The sequence below is a fragment of the Pan troglodytes genome, chromosome X (assembly GCF_028858775.2).
Source record: "Pan troglodytes isolate AG18354 chromosome X, NHGRI_mPanTro3-v2.0_pri, whole genome shotgun sequence".
Classification (NCBI taxonomy): Eukaryota; Metazoa; Chordata; class Mammalia; order Primates; family Hominidae; genus Pan; species Pan troglodytes.
Window position 1 is genome coordinate 33147510 of NC_072421.2, and position 18372 is coordinate 33165881.

Genomic DNA, 18372 nt, shown 5'->3' on the forward strand with positions numbered 1-18372 from the left:
GAATATGCATTTTAATTAGCTCCTCAGGTGGCTACTATGCAGACGCACGTTTGAGAACCACTCCATGCAATGCAAATGAACTAGAAGATGACCTACAGTTAACTGTTACGGCTCCCTAAACATATCCCTTAAAAGGGATGCATGTCAAAATAACTTTCTTTATCAAATAATGGCAATCTTTCTTAACACGGCAACTGACCATTTTATGGCAGCAATAATCTGTGGAAGCAATGGGTACATATGGGAATACTCTTAGTGTTGGGTTAAAAAGTATCAAATTGACTAATGTCTCATGTATTTATTACATAAATACCAATGTATTGCAAAGAAGCCATGGGCAGATCACATAAAACAGGAGGAATCAAAATATAGTAGTAAAATTACTACTAGGTCAATTAATTGCTAAAGTATGTTCAATGGAAAACAAATGGAGTTTTTATTATGTAATGATTGTGTGGGAAATTATTACAATTTATATTCATATTTCTTCAAATTATAATTTTTTTAACATAAAATTGGATTAAAAGTAACATGGAACTGTGATTGAAAATCATATAGGCTGGTTTATTATGCTGTCTTAAATTGTATTCCTGGAGGCAATACTACAAACTTCATGTCTTCAAAAGGCATTTCCTAAGTGCTACTTATCAGATGTCAAGTCTCAAGAAAACAAATTCCATGTACTTATCTCAATATAGAGGAAATATTTGCCTAAAATCTATTGAATATGGAAGTGTATGCCTGTGTATTGAGCTATGAATTTTGAGTAAAGTTATTCCTTATAATGCCAGACTATGTGGCAGAATATGTTAAATACTATTATATATAATGTTTATATCTTGAATGACTACTCATTATTCTACCATCCAACTACATAAGACAAAAAGAGGTTGAACTTTTAACGATACCCCATTTTAGTGACTAAATCTTTAAAAATTATTATAATAAAACCACATACCCCAAATGTAGCTGACATGTTTTCATAATCTACAGCCCGTATGTGTTAGTATAACTAAGCCACATTCATAATTTTATGAAATCAGCAGTCTATGGCAGAAAAGGTACAATAGTCAGATAATTAACTACACTAATAAAAAACTTTCCAAGAAATCAAAAGACCTGAACCCTAGTCCTCCTACCACTAACTTCTCTTGAAAAATTTACTTTTCTTCCCTCAGTTTCATTTTTCTCAGGAGTAAAATGGAGTTGGCTAATGTTCCTCGTGGTTCTAGCAATCTCTGATTTGGGGTTAGACTGTGATTATACAGTTCCCAGCATTTTGTTCGCCTGCTCTAAGTCACTCAGTTCCCCGTTACTATTGGGCTGGAAGAAATTCACTCTAGGGCAGTAACAAGTTCAGTTAATTAGCACTCTACCTCGCCACCATTCTCCAACAACAAGACAAGCAAAAGAATCATGTTTTTATTTAACTAAACACAGGGCAAAAACTAATCTGGTTGCTTCTTTTGTAGGCTTATAATGTTACTCTCTTAATGCAGGTTTAAAAAATCTCTGAGAGAGTCTGTAGCATGATAATTGGTATCACTAACCTGTGCTGTACTCTTTTCAAGTTTTTGGACTAAATTATCCCAACACCGGGCAAAGTTATCCAGCCATGCTTCCGTCTTCTGGGTCACTGACTTATTCTTCAGTGTTGAAAGAAGATCTTGTTTGAGTGAATATAGTTTGCCCATGGATTGCTTTTTCTTTTCTAGATCCGCTTTTAAAACCTGTTAAAACAAGAAAGATCACAGAATAAGCCTGGGTTACATTTTATACACCACTATAGTTCAATCTGCTTTTGCGTGTATTTGCTCATTTGCATAGATAAAATATTTCAATCGTGCCCGCAAAGGATCAAAAGTTCAGAAAAAGAGAGGTAGAAAGTTATAATCTAGCTAATTATCCCAAGAAGTTTGAAGAGAAAAGAAACTCAAACGTAGAATAAAGACCTACTAGAGGTAATTAAGAGCTACCTTAAAATATTTGAAGAAAATCCAAGTGAAAAGGTAATATTGCTTCAAAAGGCAAAACAGAGATCAACATGTGGAAATTAGAAGGCACGGCTCTTGGATTTCCCCTTAATTCCTGACGGAATTCAAACGAAAACTGACAATCAGGTACCAGGAGTACTGAAGAAAAGCTAGTGAGTTGAGAAAATGAGAATGGCTAAGGAAACTTGCCATTCTGAAATGCTGTGATTATTTGGATAAAATGACAATATTATTGTTTCCACAGTTTTAACATTCGGTTCATTATTTGGAGATAAAATCTCATTATGTGATTTACTGACCATAAAATTTTTGTAGCATCCATTCATCAATTAACATCTGGTTATTTGAGTAATTATTTTTTAAAACTAATTGTAGAGCCCATTAAGTAAAAGAACTAAGTCGCTGGGCATGACATAAATCCTTCAGCATCTCTTTTCAGAGTTTATAAATACTTATGTGTCTTATGAAGCAATTTTTATACCATTTATATTTACAAAGTTCCTGTGAGCTGTGGAGGTTTACAAACTCCCTTTGGTTGATTTGAAAGGAATAAGTGGTTTATGTGAAATCAGTAAATGAGGGCAGTTTTTTCTTTTACTTGACTCAGTAACTTTGCCTGATACACAGACAAATTCAATTTCTGGGTACTGAACATTACTCCCTGACTTAATTTGTAAACAAAGGAGAAGAAGGAAGAGAAATAAAGGAGAAAATTATCTTACAGCCACTTAACAACCCCATATTTGGCAGCAAATACAATGAATGTAAACTAAACCACAATACCTGTCTTTCCGAAACAAATGTAAGTTTATTTAAGAACTAACATACCACAGAGCAAATTGTCATGAAACAAATGCACCAACTGCCCATGAAGCAAAGTGCCCCAAACCTAGAGCAGTCAATACACCTTCCTGAAAAGGACAATCTAAGTAGCCCATTTTGGCATGGCACCTGCATTGATAGCTCTGAATTGCAGAATGCTCTAGTGTCTCCTTCAATTAGTTTGTCTTTTACTCAGAATCTGCTTCACCTGGAGTATGTTATAGTTCCGTCTTCATGCAATTTTTAAGGGGAAACAAAGCAAGATTTAAGTCTCATCTCTAATTTTTCCTTAACAATAAGTTCAGTATTTTTCTAAGTTTGAAAGAATGTAATAGACCAAAATACAAATTAAGATATTATACACTGAATTCAAATCAAAATAAAACTCACGGTTTGGGGGTTTAGCAATAGGTAGGTGGTTTTTCTTTTTTGTTTTGAGTTGGAGTCTAATTCTGTCGCCCAGGCTGGAGTGCAGTGGCATGATCTCGGCTCACTGCAGCCTCTGTCTCCCGGGTTCAAGCAATTCTCCTGTGTCAGCCTCGCGAGTAGCTGGTATTATAGGCACATGCCACTAAGCCCAGCTAATTTTTAAATTTTTAGAAGAGACAGGGGTCTCCACATGTTGGCCTGGCTGGTCTCAAACTCCTGACCTCAAGTGATCCACCCGCCGTGGCCTTCCAAAGTGCTGGGATTATAGGCATGAGCCACCATACCCAGCCCAATAGATAGGTTTTGCATATTCACTTTGTTTAGTTCACTTGTTAGTTTTCCATTAAATTTAAGTGAATATTTGCATTAGTACTAGAACAAAGGTTGATGCTACCTGTCCCAAGCTGAGAGCCATATTTGAATTTCAATGTATATTCCTCCAGTTATAGTGTCATTTTTTCTCTTTACTATGGAAAGAGGCACAATATACACAAAGACACAAATCTAAAAATAAAAAAAAATCGAAGTACAATCCTCTATGACTTACTTACTCAGAATGTAAGGAACTTTTAAATAGCCATATGTGTAAGGCTAAACGGTCTACCCATTATTTAAACAACATATGTAATGATTTGGAAACATGTCAGAACAGGAGTGTGAGAATTATGTTTAAAGAAGAGGATTGCAATAAAAACCTATGAGTAACCTCATGGTACCTAAACAAATGAAAATAAGCCTCCTGTTTTAATATTAAGCCACAGGAAGAAACATTTGGTAAGCATTACAAAAATGAAAGTGAAAGTCACCATTAAAAATAAAATTAGAGGTGGTGGCTCACTCCTATAATCTCAGCACTTTGGGAGGCTGAGGTGGGCGGATCACGAGGTCAGGAGTTCCAGATCAGCCTGGCCAACATAGTGAAACCTCGTCTGTACTAAAAATACAAAAATTAGCTGGGCATGTTGGTGCATGCCTGTGGTCCCAGCTACTCAGGAAGCTGAGGCAAGGAATCACTGGAACCAGGGAGGCAGAGGTTGCCCTGAGCCGAGATCACACCACTGCACTCCAGCCTGGGCAACAGAGCAAGACTCCATCTCAAAAAAAAAAAAATCCAATTAGGAAAAAAGTGCACTCAAGGTAAAGTAAAATCAATGTTATAATTACATTGTGTGATTATTGAATAAATGAATTTTTATATGTCTATATGACAAAAACACTGAACCCAGATTACTACCTGGTAAATTTTAGATACGAGTATCAAAAATGATGATGGCAGATTAGTTGTTTGGTCTCAATTTCTCTCTCTCTTTCTGTCTTTCAGTAGTCATCTCCCAGTTCCAGAACTCCCCCAGGATTATTAACAGAGGGAGGAAAAGAAAGAAAATCCATGATGGGGCCAGATACATTAGATCATAGAATTCATTAGAATTACCTTGTCCTGTCTATCCATTGATGCTGATTCTTTTAAGCTTAGGTCTTACATGTGCATATTAAATAACTATGATTTGTTACTGATTATTGCATAAAATATGTATTTCTACATATCAATAATTAACCATAGGTCTACGAGTGCCAGAGACCCATAGTGCTCTAGAAAATTCAGGTGGCAAAAGGAAGATCTAGAAAATGTGTACAAGGCAAAGGCCAGCTGGGATAGTAAAAGAATAAACAGACTTTATTTTTATAGAAGCCAGGAATGTAGACCTACCTCCAAGGTAGGGAGGAAGGTACAGTCAATAAATCAGACTGGGTCAGTAGTGGATACAGAGAAGAGACAGATAAGCTGTTCAAGATGATTTGAAGTGAAAAGATAATGTATCCTTACAAAAGGCCCAGGAAACCTTCACCTCACTCTCATCAGGAATACGCGTAAGAGAATAATGCCAAGACAATTTCTCCTATATTGGCAAAATTGAGTTTTCCACCTATATTATGTGTAGTTACTTATCTACATGTAAGATGTGCTCCAATTCATTCTAATCACCAGTTGTACTTTGGGAGGTTGATCTATTACAGAGGTTCTCATCTTGAAAGAACATCAGAATTACCTGAAAGGCTTGTTAGAATGCAGATGACTAGGCTCCACGTCCAGAGTTTCTAAATCAGTAGATCTGAAGATGGCCTAACAATGTGCATTCCTAACAAATTTCCTTGATACTGATGCTGCCGGTCGGGGGAACACATTTTGAGAAGCATTGATCCTGTCTGAATTAATTATTTGAGGGCCATCCCAGGAGTTGAGGTAAAGGTAGCAAGTCAAACAGGAACTTGCTCAGTTACCATAAGCACTTCATCCATGTCCTTTGATCCCACAGCCATTTGAGAATATCTTCAATTCCTAAGTACTTCTGTAGCCCTTATATACCATAATCTCTTGGATCACCCTGCTTCCCCAGAGCTGTCCTTCCCCGGCAAATGCCAACAGTCCCCACAGCAGAAATACATTTACTCAGGAACAGGTTTCTTCTTGACTTGGATCTTCCCACGATAATTTACATGATTCTACAAGTCTTATAATTCACCTCATAAAAGCTACTGTTTCTTCTTTCCCTTCATTTTTATCCCTGATGCCAAATCAGTTTAAAACTTAAATCAGTTTTGATTATAAAAAATAATAGATCTACATGATTTGGATATGAATCCCAAAGATCTAGAGCAAATTAAATGTCATAATCCCCACCTCCCACCTCAATGGCAAGCAGGACACAATCCCATGGGTTATCAGTGATACTATTTTGAAACAAATTACACTTATTGTAAAGAGAAGAGAGTTTAGCACAGTGTATCTATACCTAGACATGTAGTGAAAACTGGTGACAGATGGTACCTGTTTTGGGTCTCAGATTGTGACATATTTTAATGAACATTAAATTCTTATTCACTGCCTGAATCAGCAGGGGAATTTTACCTCAAATTCTAGACCAGCTGTCAGGTTTTGTTAATTGGCTTAAACTATCAAATGACAAGACCTATAGAAAACATATTTTCTCTTTGTTCACAAGCAAGGTGACATAATACAAATTTTAAGCCTATTGGAAAATTATTGAGACTTTGTTAAAAGAGCATTTTTATGGCCCTGAGGCTAGCCAAGATTTCTGCTCACAAAAATGTTAACATAGAGGCACATTACTGTTAGAAATGACAGTTCTCAGTTGCAGTTATTTTTTCCAAGGAATCAACTGATATGAGGACTACTGAAATAGATTGAAAGGCCTGGACCTGAGTCTGGATGTCTTAGTGTTCATTTTAAGTCTGATACTAATGTTGTAGGATACAGATCCTGTGTTTTTTCTTGATCTCGATTTTCTCTTGGAAACAAACTGAGTAGATGGTCCTAATGAACTTTAGATGTGTAATTAGATTGAAGAAACACTAGATGAGATGCAAAATCTCATCTAGCTTTAACATATTTGGATTTTGTCAGTTTGTGGCTTCCTCAGAACAACTTTCTTGATTGGTAAATCTAGTCAACAATATATGCAGGAACTTTGACTAGATATTAAGATTTGGAATTTATCATCATGTAAAATAACTGTACTATTCTGGCATGTGGTACTTTCCAAAGATGGCTGTAAAATATCCTCATCTCAGATGCTTTGCTATAACTTGACCTTGGTGCTTCTCCATGAGGAAATGAAATCTAATTCCTTTTCCTTGAATCTGGGAAGGCTTGTGACTTTTTCAACACACAGAATATGACTGACCATCACCATTATGATTGACTGTCTGAAGCACATGATTCTGTATTTAACTAGCAATATATCTTCGCTCCTAATCAGAGGGCATGACTGCATTTTGATAATCAGTGGTCACTCACTTATTTACTGAAAGGATTCACATTTTGCCTGAGAAGAACAATGTTTGTAAGGAATATTCTGCTTTAAGGAGAGGTAATCCATGCATCCATTCCTCTAGATATGATAGAATCCATCATGAATTTATCCTCTCCTCTCTGTGGCATGTGACAGTGTGTACCACTTCCTACTTTTTTGAAATCTTTATTCTCCTCACTTTTGTGATACCACTTTCCCCTTGTGGTATCTGCTCAATCTTTCGGTCAACATCTTATCCTCTGCCTACTCCTTGATTGTAGACATTCCTCCCTGAAATCTATTCGTTTCACTTAATGTGTCACTCTACACAATCCCTCAGAAGCATTTTGATTGCTTCTGAATCAATAACTAGTCATGAACCATTTTCTGAGATTCTAGTTGTGTAAACCAACTGATTAATGGAAAGGATTTTTAACTTGGATGTCTCAAAGACATTTTACACGGAATATATCCAAATCCGAAATAATTATCATTTTTGTCATTCCAGCAATTCCTCTTCTATTCTCCTGTTAGGGCTAATAACCCTCCTAGGAACCCAGTCACCCAAATGAAATGTCTAGGAACCATTTCAAACTTCTGCCTCTTACCACAAGTTTCATTCATCACGTCTTAACATTCTAATGTTTCTCTCCTTATCTTAATACCCAATGCTACTTAGTTCAGGTCTTCTGATTAGTCCTCGTACCATCAAACATCTTCCTATCAAAAAGAATTACAAAAATGCAAATATGATTCTTTTGCAAACTCTCAATGGCTCCCCATCAGCTGCAGGCCAAAACTACAAATACAGCTGATATTTTTGCACTCGTGGTCTGAAACATATACAGGTTACTTTTCTGAACTCTATTTTTGGCAGTCACATCACTTAATAAAGTCCATATTCTTTGAGCAATAATTTCTTATCAATACTAAGCTAGCTTGTAATAACAAGTAATACATAAGTGAATCTATTTTAAATTAAAAGACCAATGAGGGTTAGCATTTATGGAGCAAAAAAAATGTATGAAACAAATAAATATCTGGTAAAATGGTACGCATTTAAAGTGAGTGGAAAAATTTACTTAAGTTTAGAAAGTATTGCATTATTATGAAGTACAATGCAATAATAAAGGTGAAATTATGAAACACTACATACAACAATTTTGTTTTATAAAAGTTCATATCAAATGAACATTTAATTGAATCTATCAAAAATTTTAAGAAATCATAAAGTAGAATATTTCACATGAAAAATTAAACTCATAGTATCAGACTGGCCTCTTTTACCAGAAATGATAAAATTCACAGAGTAAGAGAAACTTTAGAGTTTTTTTTTTTTTTAAATCTTGGAAATTCCTGCTGAAACCAAATGTTTCAATGAAGTCTTTTCTGAAATCCATTTATTGCCAAAGAAATCTCATTCTCAAAACACTCGAGGTATTTATAATCAATGTCATTTGATAGGCTTTAATTTTTTTTGCTTGAAAAACTAGGTGATATTGTTTGGATCTCTGTTCTCCAAATCTCATGTTGAAATGTGATTCCCAGCGTTGGAGGTAGGGCCTGGTGGGAGGTGATTGGCTCATGAGGGCGGATGTCTCATGAATGGCTTAGCACCATCCCTTTCATGATGAGTCAGTTCTCATTCACTTAGTTCACATGAAATCTGGTTGTTTAAAAGAGTCTGGGACATTCCTCTTATCTCTTTTGTTTCCACTCTTGCAATGTGATATACACTGGCTCCCCTTCTCCTTCTGCCATGATTGTAAGCTTCCTGAGGCACTTACCAGGAGCAGATGCTGGTGTCATGCTTCTTGTACAGCCTGCAGAACCATGAGCCAGTTAAACCTCTTTATTTTATAAGTTACCCAGTCCCAGTCTGAGGTACCCCTTTATAATAAACTAAGGTTAAACTCCATCAATGTCAGGATAACCGTCGCTTGTAACTCTCACATATTATTCTGAGAATCAACTTCAGTCTATTTTTTTAGAACTATGCTGCTTAGAACTTTATGAAAGGCTCACAAACATTTCTTAGTATTACTTTATTAATTTTAATTGAAGTCTTATTCTGGTATGCTATGTTTTATCAAGAGTACAACTTTGAAAAACAAAGTTGAAAATCCACCTATAGTTTTTTCCCACTTTAATTCAGAAAAGTGGCAATATAACATCTTTGAATAATCTATGATCCAAGCAAAAATAAACATTTAATATTCAATAGCATAGAAGAGACTAAATAATAGTGATAATATACAGTACTGGGTTTTTATAAGACAATTGAAAGCTAGAAAGTACATACGGCCAGTTTTTGAAGACTTGATAACATTTCATTTTGATCTTTAAAGCCAGTTGTGTGAATCTTGTTCACTGCATCTTCTTTTTCTGAAAGCCATGCACTAAAAAGGCACTGCAAGACATTAAAGAATTCCAAGGAATAAATAAACATAAATCTTTACTTTTCCAATTTAATAGCCCCCCGTGTCTTTTACAGCTAGTTTCTCACACATGACGCACCTGTTCTTCAGTAAGACGTTGCCATTTGAGAAGGATGTCTTGTAAAAGAACCCAGCGGGCTTCTGTCCACCTACAGATGTTTGCCCATCGATCTCCCAATACCTGGGGAAGAGACAATCAAGCACAGCATCAGCAAACAATTGGTAACCACGTTTTATTAAAAACGGCATGAATAATTTGCCAAAGTATCTCAGTCTCCTATGTATGCTAGAAGTTGGAAAGGACACTCTTTCTGATCTGCTTCCATTTAAATAAGTGGTGTGAATTTCAATTGTCTTTATCTCACCAAGTCTTGTACCTTTCATAGAAAAGCAAAGATACAAGCAATAAGAAGTAGTTAGTATACCACTATATAAAATGGCTCCATAGCAAATGTAAGATAACAAAGACATACATATAGAGAGGATTTTGCAGTGAGAACAAGTAAAAGGTGTATCTTCCTTAGGTTTGAAAATACACCCTAAAGAATAAAAGTCTAACTACTAAATAGAATGCCTCAAAAGACTCTTAATTGAAACAACCTTGCATAATGAGAATTGCCTACCATTTGGATTGTAGAATAAAATTCTTAGTAACTTAAATTCTATTACTATGTAGATTTTTCAATTTTCTCAATTATTACAAAAGTATTAAAATTTTCTGTTTCTAAACTACTCTAGCGAGAAAACAATCTCTGAGTAAAAACTACTATATCATTAACATGTCACTAATGTCTAAGAACACACACTATTTTAATATGTAACATAAACCAACTATCAATGATTTTTGGAAGGAAAACACATATTGTGATGCTTTCTTTGCAAAGGAAGCATTTAAAAATGGCATTTAGCTCAACCTCATTATGATGCACTTGATAGCCTGAATTTTCAACTTTTTGTGACTTTTTCATATAAATAAGAAACTTATTTTCTCATATATATTGGACCTTTAAAGCTAGAAATCATAAAGTATTGACGTGCTTTATTTTATATAGAATTAGAGATAGGAAAATGTTTATAACTCAAATTTTTGAAAAATCTACTCAGTGTCTAAGGTAAGTATCATAATTTCTATGTTACTTTATACTACATATGTGTATTAACCCACCTAGAGGATATTAACACATGATTTAAACAATGCAAGTGAAATTAGCATCATGAAAATAATCCACCTATTTTTTTTTTGTAGACAGAGTTTCGCTCCTGTCACCCAGGCTGGAGTGCAATGGCACTATCTCAGCTCACTGCAACCTCCACCTCCTGGATTCAGGGAATTCTCCTGCCTCAGCCTTCCCAGTAGCTGAGATTACAGGCATCCACCACCATGTCTGGCTAATTTTTGTATTTTTAGTAGACACGGGGTTTCGCCATCTTGGCCAGGCTGCTCTCGAACTCCTGACCTCAGGTGATCCACCTGCCTCAGCCTCCCAAAGTGATGGGATTACAGGCATGAGCCACTGCACCTGGCCCTAATCCACCTATTTCTAAGTGACTAGGAGAGGCATGTTTCTTAAATTGTTTAATCTACCACCACTTAAAAAAAAAAATACACGCATGGGTAAACAGAAGGCAGTCAACATTTTCCTACAGTATTAAAATAATCATGTGCTTATATGCAGCTCAATCATAAGTGAGCTTTCAGTTTTTCTTCATAAATATCAATGTTATTGCTTTCAGCATAATGTAACTGTTAATTTTTTGTAGTTTCACTTTCTACTCAACTTATTTTATGTTTACAATAAAAGCCATAGCGCTCAAACAGTGATGCGAGATACCCACAGGAAATGTGCCAGCTTAAATCAATGAATTCAGTCACTTCAACCATCTAATTATTACGAAGGAGTATATGTAGGTTTTTTCTAAAACATACTTGAATTTTTTTAGCTAACTTCCTAGTGACCCCGTCAGTACATGTCAGGTAAAATGGCACGTAACAAAATGGTTAATAGATTAGTTGTGGGAGAAAAAAGCTTCAAATGGAGAAAATCTTATCTCTTAAGTATAAACTACACCATCTGCCTGACGTGATGATGCAGATCTACAAAGTCAAAATGTGGGCAATTTATTGTAGCCCATCAACTCCAGTGAAGAAGACAGTCAAGGGAAGAAGGGACAAACTCAAGCTATAGCATCATATTCATAAACAAAATAGAGACTTACAAGTATATAAAGCATCTTCTCTCTAGTGCTACAAGACATATAGTATCCACTGAAGCAGCATTTTAAGCTTGTAACCCCATAGGTGGAAATGTATAATTTATTAATTTTAGTGGGAACACAAATCCAAATAAAGATCCCCTATTCCAGGTTGTATAACATTTTCAAATTTATTGAAATTCTGAGATGTACTAATGGGATGCATTTAATATTGCAGTTTTGTTCACTGTATGAGTCACAAAAAACTAATAGAGTAGTTCTCCTTTATCCATAGGGGATATGCTTCAAAATCCTCAGGTGGATGCCTAAAACTGCAGGTAGTACAAAACCCTATATATAGTATTTATGAATTTATTTTTCTTTCTTCACAATTTCACAGATAGACTTGCTCTTACCACAGATTTTGAGCAACCCCAGCATACGATTTTTTTCTTGCCTTATTAAGTTGGGAACCTTTTCACATAAAGAAAACCCTTTACAGTTTTTCTTTGGCATATTTGAACTGCCAACATAACTACTCTTGCACTTTGGGGCCATGACTAAGTAAAACAAGGGTGACTTGAACACAAGCACTGCGATACCATGACAGTGTTTCTAAGAACCTAGACAGGTACTGAGTAATGGGCGGTTAACATTGACAGCATGAAGACGCTGGACAAAGGGGTGATTCAGTCCTGGGTGAGACAGAGGTGGGATGGCACAAGATTTCATCATGCTACTCAAAACAGCATGCAATTTAAAATTTATGAATTGTTTATTTCTGGAATTTTTCATTTAATATTTTCTGAACGTGGTTGACTGCCAGTAATTGAAGCCAAGGAGAGCAAAACCATGGATAAGGGAGGGAGGGAGGGAGGGACTGCCGTAATTAAACACTCTTTTAGGTACATAGGCAACCTATTTAAGATAACTATTTAAAAAATGGCACTTAAAGTGTCCTTTGTATCCAAATAATGGAGCAAGTTTATGATTCAGCTAATATCTAGCTTACAGTTAATGACAGCCATCAATGCATTCATTCATTGATCATGAATTTATTACATAACAAATATGTACCAAATATCTGGATATGCCAAATATTAAGAGAAGATGTTACAGGCTGAATTGTGTCCCGTGAAATCCATGTTGAAGCCCTATGCCCCATCTACTACATCAGAATGTGCCCATATTTGGAGATAGTGCCTATAAATAGACCATTAAGTTACAATGAGTCTATTAGGGTTACTGTAGTCCAATATGATGGGTATCCTTATGAGGAGAGGAAATTTGGACACAGCAAAACACCAGGGATGTGTGCAACACAGAGGAGAGACCACGTGAGGATGCAGGAACAAGACATTCATCTGCAATCCAAGGAGAGGGGCCTCACAAGAGACCAATCCTTGCCAGTACCTTGGTCTTGAACTTCTGGCCCCCAGAATGGTGAGAAACTGTTTGTATTGTTTAAGCCACCAGTCCATGTTATTTTTTAATGATAGCCCTCACAAAGGAGTAATACAAAAGACAATTAAGATAGATGGATTCTTTTTCAAGAAATACGTGGCTAAATGTCTGTCGAATAATAATACCAACCCGTTGAAGAATTGCAAATATTAAACAAGAGTATGTATGGGAAAGTATTATTAATTTGAAACAAGTTATTTAAGAGTTGGTCGTTGTTTACAATTTGCTTGATCATGGTTCTTACATCAAATCTAAGAACTGCCAAGGGTCATCTATTTTACTGTATTCACTCTAGAAGGGCACCCATTAAATCTTGACGAATAAATGTTTAGTCTTCAAGTATATTCTTTAAAGGTTTCCAACACAAGACAGCATGGACACATATCCTTTAGTAACATATTCTATTGCTTAAACCTATCTTACTCTTAGAAAACATTCAATGAATTGAATCTAAGTCACTTCTGTAGCAAGGCAGGCATAGTGCTTTCCACTGATGTCAGTGTAAGCAGAAAAGTGAATTAGAAATTACTTGCTCATACGCTGTAAACATCTGCCCATACATTTTTGTGATGCCATATGCACAAGTATAAATAGATATACACAAAGTGCTTTAAATTTATGGATTTACCTATTTATTCCTTAGCAATATTGGCCTTAATTTGAATTACAAAGAATGAAACAAAGCAATTGGAAGACTATATCCCTCAGCTTTGGAATCACTCAAAGATGCTGGTTCCTATCATTGCCTGAATGGCTATAACAAAATTGTTAGACAAGTGTAAGAAATTGGATAAAATGGGGCTAATACATATATTTTTTAAAGAACCACTGTATTAGGATTAGAAACCTCTTCTCTAGAGAAAAAAAAATATGTAACTTCAACTCTGTTTCTCTGAGTTTCTATTTACGTATAGGAATCCCTTAAGCTTTTAGCAATAATGCATATTTTTATAGAGCTAAACATTCTACACATAAATGTAAAACCAATGAATTGTAAAGTCTCACAAAATGGTAAAAGAAGTTAATTTTTATTTATGTTCTCATTTTGTCTCAGCAGTAAGTGAAGCTAAAGGTCAGCTCACTTCGTCTAACATTTTCATGGACTAAATCACAACTCCATTATCGTCCATGCTCAGATCCACAACGGGGAGGATTTTTTCCTCCCATTTAATTCACATGTCATACTGTTGTACGTGCCAAGGACATTTCTCATCTGAATTCCTTTGTTTGGTTGAGTTGCTATTTCAATGCAAAAGTGAAAAATGGCTACTAAAAGAACATTTGGATAAAGGTAACTGAGGAAAATTGGACAAGCCTGGGAGGTAAATCTTAAGTATGGTGACCCTTGAATTTACTGGAGCCAGGGATAGAATATGAAACCTAAACTGTGCCCATCAGTATTGGCGTTAAGAGATAGAGTGTTCCCAGGCGTATATCCACTAAGGCGGAAACAATTATGTGCCATGGACCACACAATGCATCAGCAACGGGGCTTTATGAAAGAGGGAGGCAGAAAACAACCCATCTTATTTTATTGCAGGTTAAGACCCTATAATACACTTCTCTGCTAAATGAATTTTATGTGTAATGAGCCCTCTGAAAATCACTTATTTCTTGATTTTTCTCTTACTTTATCAACAACTATGCAGTTAAAAAGTATAAGCAACTTAATCTTACTGATGTTGAAATGGAAATCACATCAAAAACCATTGAAAAAAACAAAAATCCATTATGAGGCAGAAATGTGGCAGAGTCCTACTGAATAGTGTTTAGCCAAAGGTATGGCTTGGTTCTCAGTTTTACACATTTCTACAAACTTAACTGAAGCACCATACTATAAAATGGTGTACCTTATATCTTCACTGTCTAACATATGGTACAGGGCGGATAAACCTATTTTGATGAGTTATGAAACAACTACTGGAAGTTTTTTCAAAAGTATAATTCTTACTTCTATTTAAATGATCCTGTAATAATCTCCTGTCTGAACTCAAGGAATTTTTAGCTGTCACTTCCAAAGAGGCAGGTTACAGATGAGGAAACTGACAGATAGGTTAAGTAACTTGTCTGAGGTCACAGAAGCCACAGTACTGAGTGTCTGGGATTTGACCTCAGATCCATTTGGCTACAAGTTCATGCTCGTTCATAATGGTATTCAGTCAGTAGGGCATTCATTATAAAAGATATGCCTTCTAATTTGTGCTACACAACCTACAGTGAGATATCCGGATGCCGAATCCCTTTGGAGTCTTTTCATATTTTGTTTTAGCAGAAGTTTGACTAGATTTAACATTTAATCTAATCTGCTTCACAAGGATGTGAAGCTTAATGTTATAATTTGATTCAAAAACATTTGACATTGTAACTCTATATTTGTTTAATCATAAAACATCAGCAAATACTTGCACTTCCAGATTAAGAACATGTGGCCTTTGCCAGGACTTATTTTTAAAAGGTAAATATGACTGATTTGTTCATTAAATTCTGCCTTTGCGATTGTGCTGAAAGTGTAGTGAGATTTTAATACGAAGAAGCATGTTCTTCTCTACGCTATTTCAGTCAGTTTCATATATTATTTATTTGTGTGAGTATACAAAGTGCTAATGAATAAATCTGGAAAAGCCTTTTGTTGTTGTCACTGCTGTTATTCTTTGCAGGATATTATGTCTTTTTTTTTTTTTTGGCAGCTTAATAAACTCTGTACTCTCCAGCTCCCACCAGTCTATTCAATTGGGATACCAGAAAATAAAGAGCAGGAGTTCTAAGGAGCATTCCAGCGTAACAGTGTTCCTTCCAGCATTCATCACATTCCCAGGCATTCCTTGGTAGCTTGAGGTTTCCTCTTCCTTATCGTTTTATACCTCGCAGACTCTGAGCTCCTTGAGGTGGGCTCCTTACCTTTGAGGTTAATGTCTTGCACAAATATCCCAAAGCTGAACACTACTACTGTAGTTATCAACAGGTGGCTTTCCCCACCCAACTTTTGTCTTAGAATCATCTTTTTTGGATCTTTGAATCTGCTAATCATTACATAAAGTATAAACTTCCTGCATTCTCACTTCAGTTCTACTGTTGCCCAACTTTGTAACATCTGTGAACCAACTCAATCTTGCTGTGCTTTAGTTTTCTCACCAGTGAAATAGAGATAATAGTACAGACTCTCCTAGACAGGTAACTGCTAGGGTCAGATAGATCAATAAATGTGAAAGTGCTCTTAAATCTGTGATGAATTATTGAGATGCTTGTGACAGTAAGGATTTAGAGCTCTGTCGATAAAAAAATCAGCCTTTATTCCAGATGTGATAAATCTGGAGCATGATAGAATTTTAATATAGAACACAGTGAAACATTTTAGAAGGACAATTAATAATAAATTTTTTGGCATTTTTTCTATACTTGATAAAGCTTATGTTTTATACAAGAATTGAAAATTTTTACCTTTACATTTTTAAACACCAGGGCCATATTCCAATAGGTATCCTTTTTTTCTTTTCTTTTTTTGAGACAGAGTCTCTGTCCCCTAGGCTGCAGAGCAGTGGCGCGATCTCGGCTCACTGCAACCTCCACCTCCCAAGTTCAAGGGATTCTTGTGCCTCAGTTTCCCAAGTAGCTAGGATTACAGGTGTGAGACACCACACATGGCTCTTTTTTGTATTTTAGTAGAGATGGGGTTTCACCATGTTGGCTGGTCTCATCTCAAACTCCTGACCTCAAGCGATCTGCCCGCCTCGGCCTCCCAAAGTGCTGGGATTGCAGGCGTGAGCCACTGAGCACGGGCTCCAATAGGTATCTACTTTGAAAGCAAGTGCATAGAAGATAAATATCCCTCTATGACTCATGCCAACTCTTGACATCACAACTTTTCATCCACAAGAAATCACAAATTCTAACGTACATACCTAATAAAATGCATAAGATAATGTAGGTGTAAGAGAATAGGTAGTAATGGGGACTGTGGGTAAATGAAGAGCCTATGCTAGAGAAAACAGGGCAACTTGACTCCTGCTCTGGTTACTATATAGGAAAACAGACTAAGGATCATCAGATCATTTGCTTTCTCTAGAGAGGTTAGAAATTCTTAGTTAATGTCACATTTTTTTTCAATTTCAAACAATGGTAGCTAATAAACTACTATTAAATACCATAGTGACTAAATAGAACTTTATCTGAATACATCTGTAATTTTAGATGCAATAGACCAATTCCTAGAAAGATACAAATGATTCGAGCTGACTCCAAAATGGAAAATCTGGATAAATGTAATTTTGAAATTCCAATTAAAAATGGACATTTTTATGTGTATTAAATACATAAAAATTTAATTTAAAAATTTCCCATTTGCAAATTCCAGTTACGAAGCCAGTTACCAAGCCTGCATAATCAGGTACTTAAACCTAGCAAGCATATTACAAGAAAGGAAAATAACAGGCCAATCACTTTCAAGGACATAAAGGAAAAACTATGAATCAAAGAAAATCTAGCAATACACAAAAAAGATTATACGTCTTATCCAGGTTTAGTTTATTACAGGAAGAAAGGCTTTTTTAGCATTAGAAAACTAAGTCATGTGATTTGACATATAGCAGAATAAAGAAGAAAAATATGACCATCTCAAATGATTCTGGAAAAATATATGATAAAATTTGGCATCCGGTAATGATAAAACCTCTTAGAATATTAAGAACAGAAGGCATCTACAACAAACCTACAGGAAAGATCACACTTAATGATTATTTATTAAAGTTCTTCCCTCTGAGACTTAAAATGAGAAATAAATATCCACAATATTCCCATTGTACTAGAGTATTTATACAGTACAATATGTCAGGGAAAATTAATGACATGAAAAATAATTGGAAAGGGAGAAAGAAAACTGTCATTACCCAAAAACAACCTATATATGTACATCTGAATAATACTATAGATAATGTATTCAAATTATTAAGTAAATGTAGCATGGTACCTGGATACAAGACCAAGAAAAAAAATCAACTGTATTTCTTTATATCAGCACAAATAGAAAATGAAATTTCAAAAATATATTCATAACAGCAAAAATATAAAAACCCTAGAAATAAATCTCAGAGAAAGTTTAAGAGCCTTTACTTTAAAAACTATAAAACATTATTGAGAGAAAATAAAGACCTAACTAAATGAAAGGATTGAAAGACTTTACATAATAAAAATGTTGATTCTGTACAAGTTGATCCAGAGAATAGA

General features: G+C 35.4%; 1 protein-coding gene across 14 annotated transcripts in view; it reads right to left on the reverse strand.

The window, feature by feature from the left end:
• The window catches only part of DMD (dystrophin), a 2616526-nt gene that overhangs the window by 1444626 nt on the left and 1153528 nt on the right, over positions 1–18372 (reverse strand). For all 14 annotated transcript variants that reach the window (XM_063804906.1, XM_063804905.1, XM_063804907.1 and 11 more), the window contains 3 exons: positions 9575–9676; positions 9360–9467; positions 1551–1730 (listed from right to left, as the gene is read on the reverse strand). In XM_063804906.1, coding sequence (XP_063660976.1) covers positions 1551–1730; positions 9360–9467; positions 9575–9676 — 390 coding nt within the window. The remainder of the gene's footprint in view (positions 1–1550; positions 1731–9359; positions 9468–9574; positions 9677–18372) is intronic.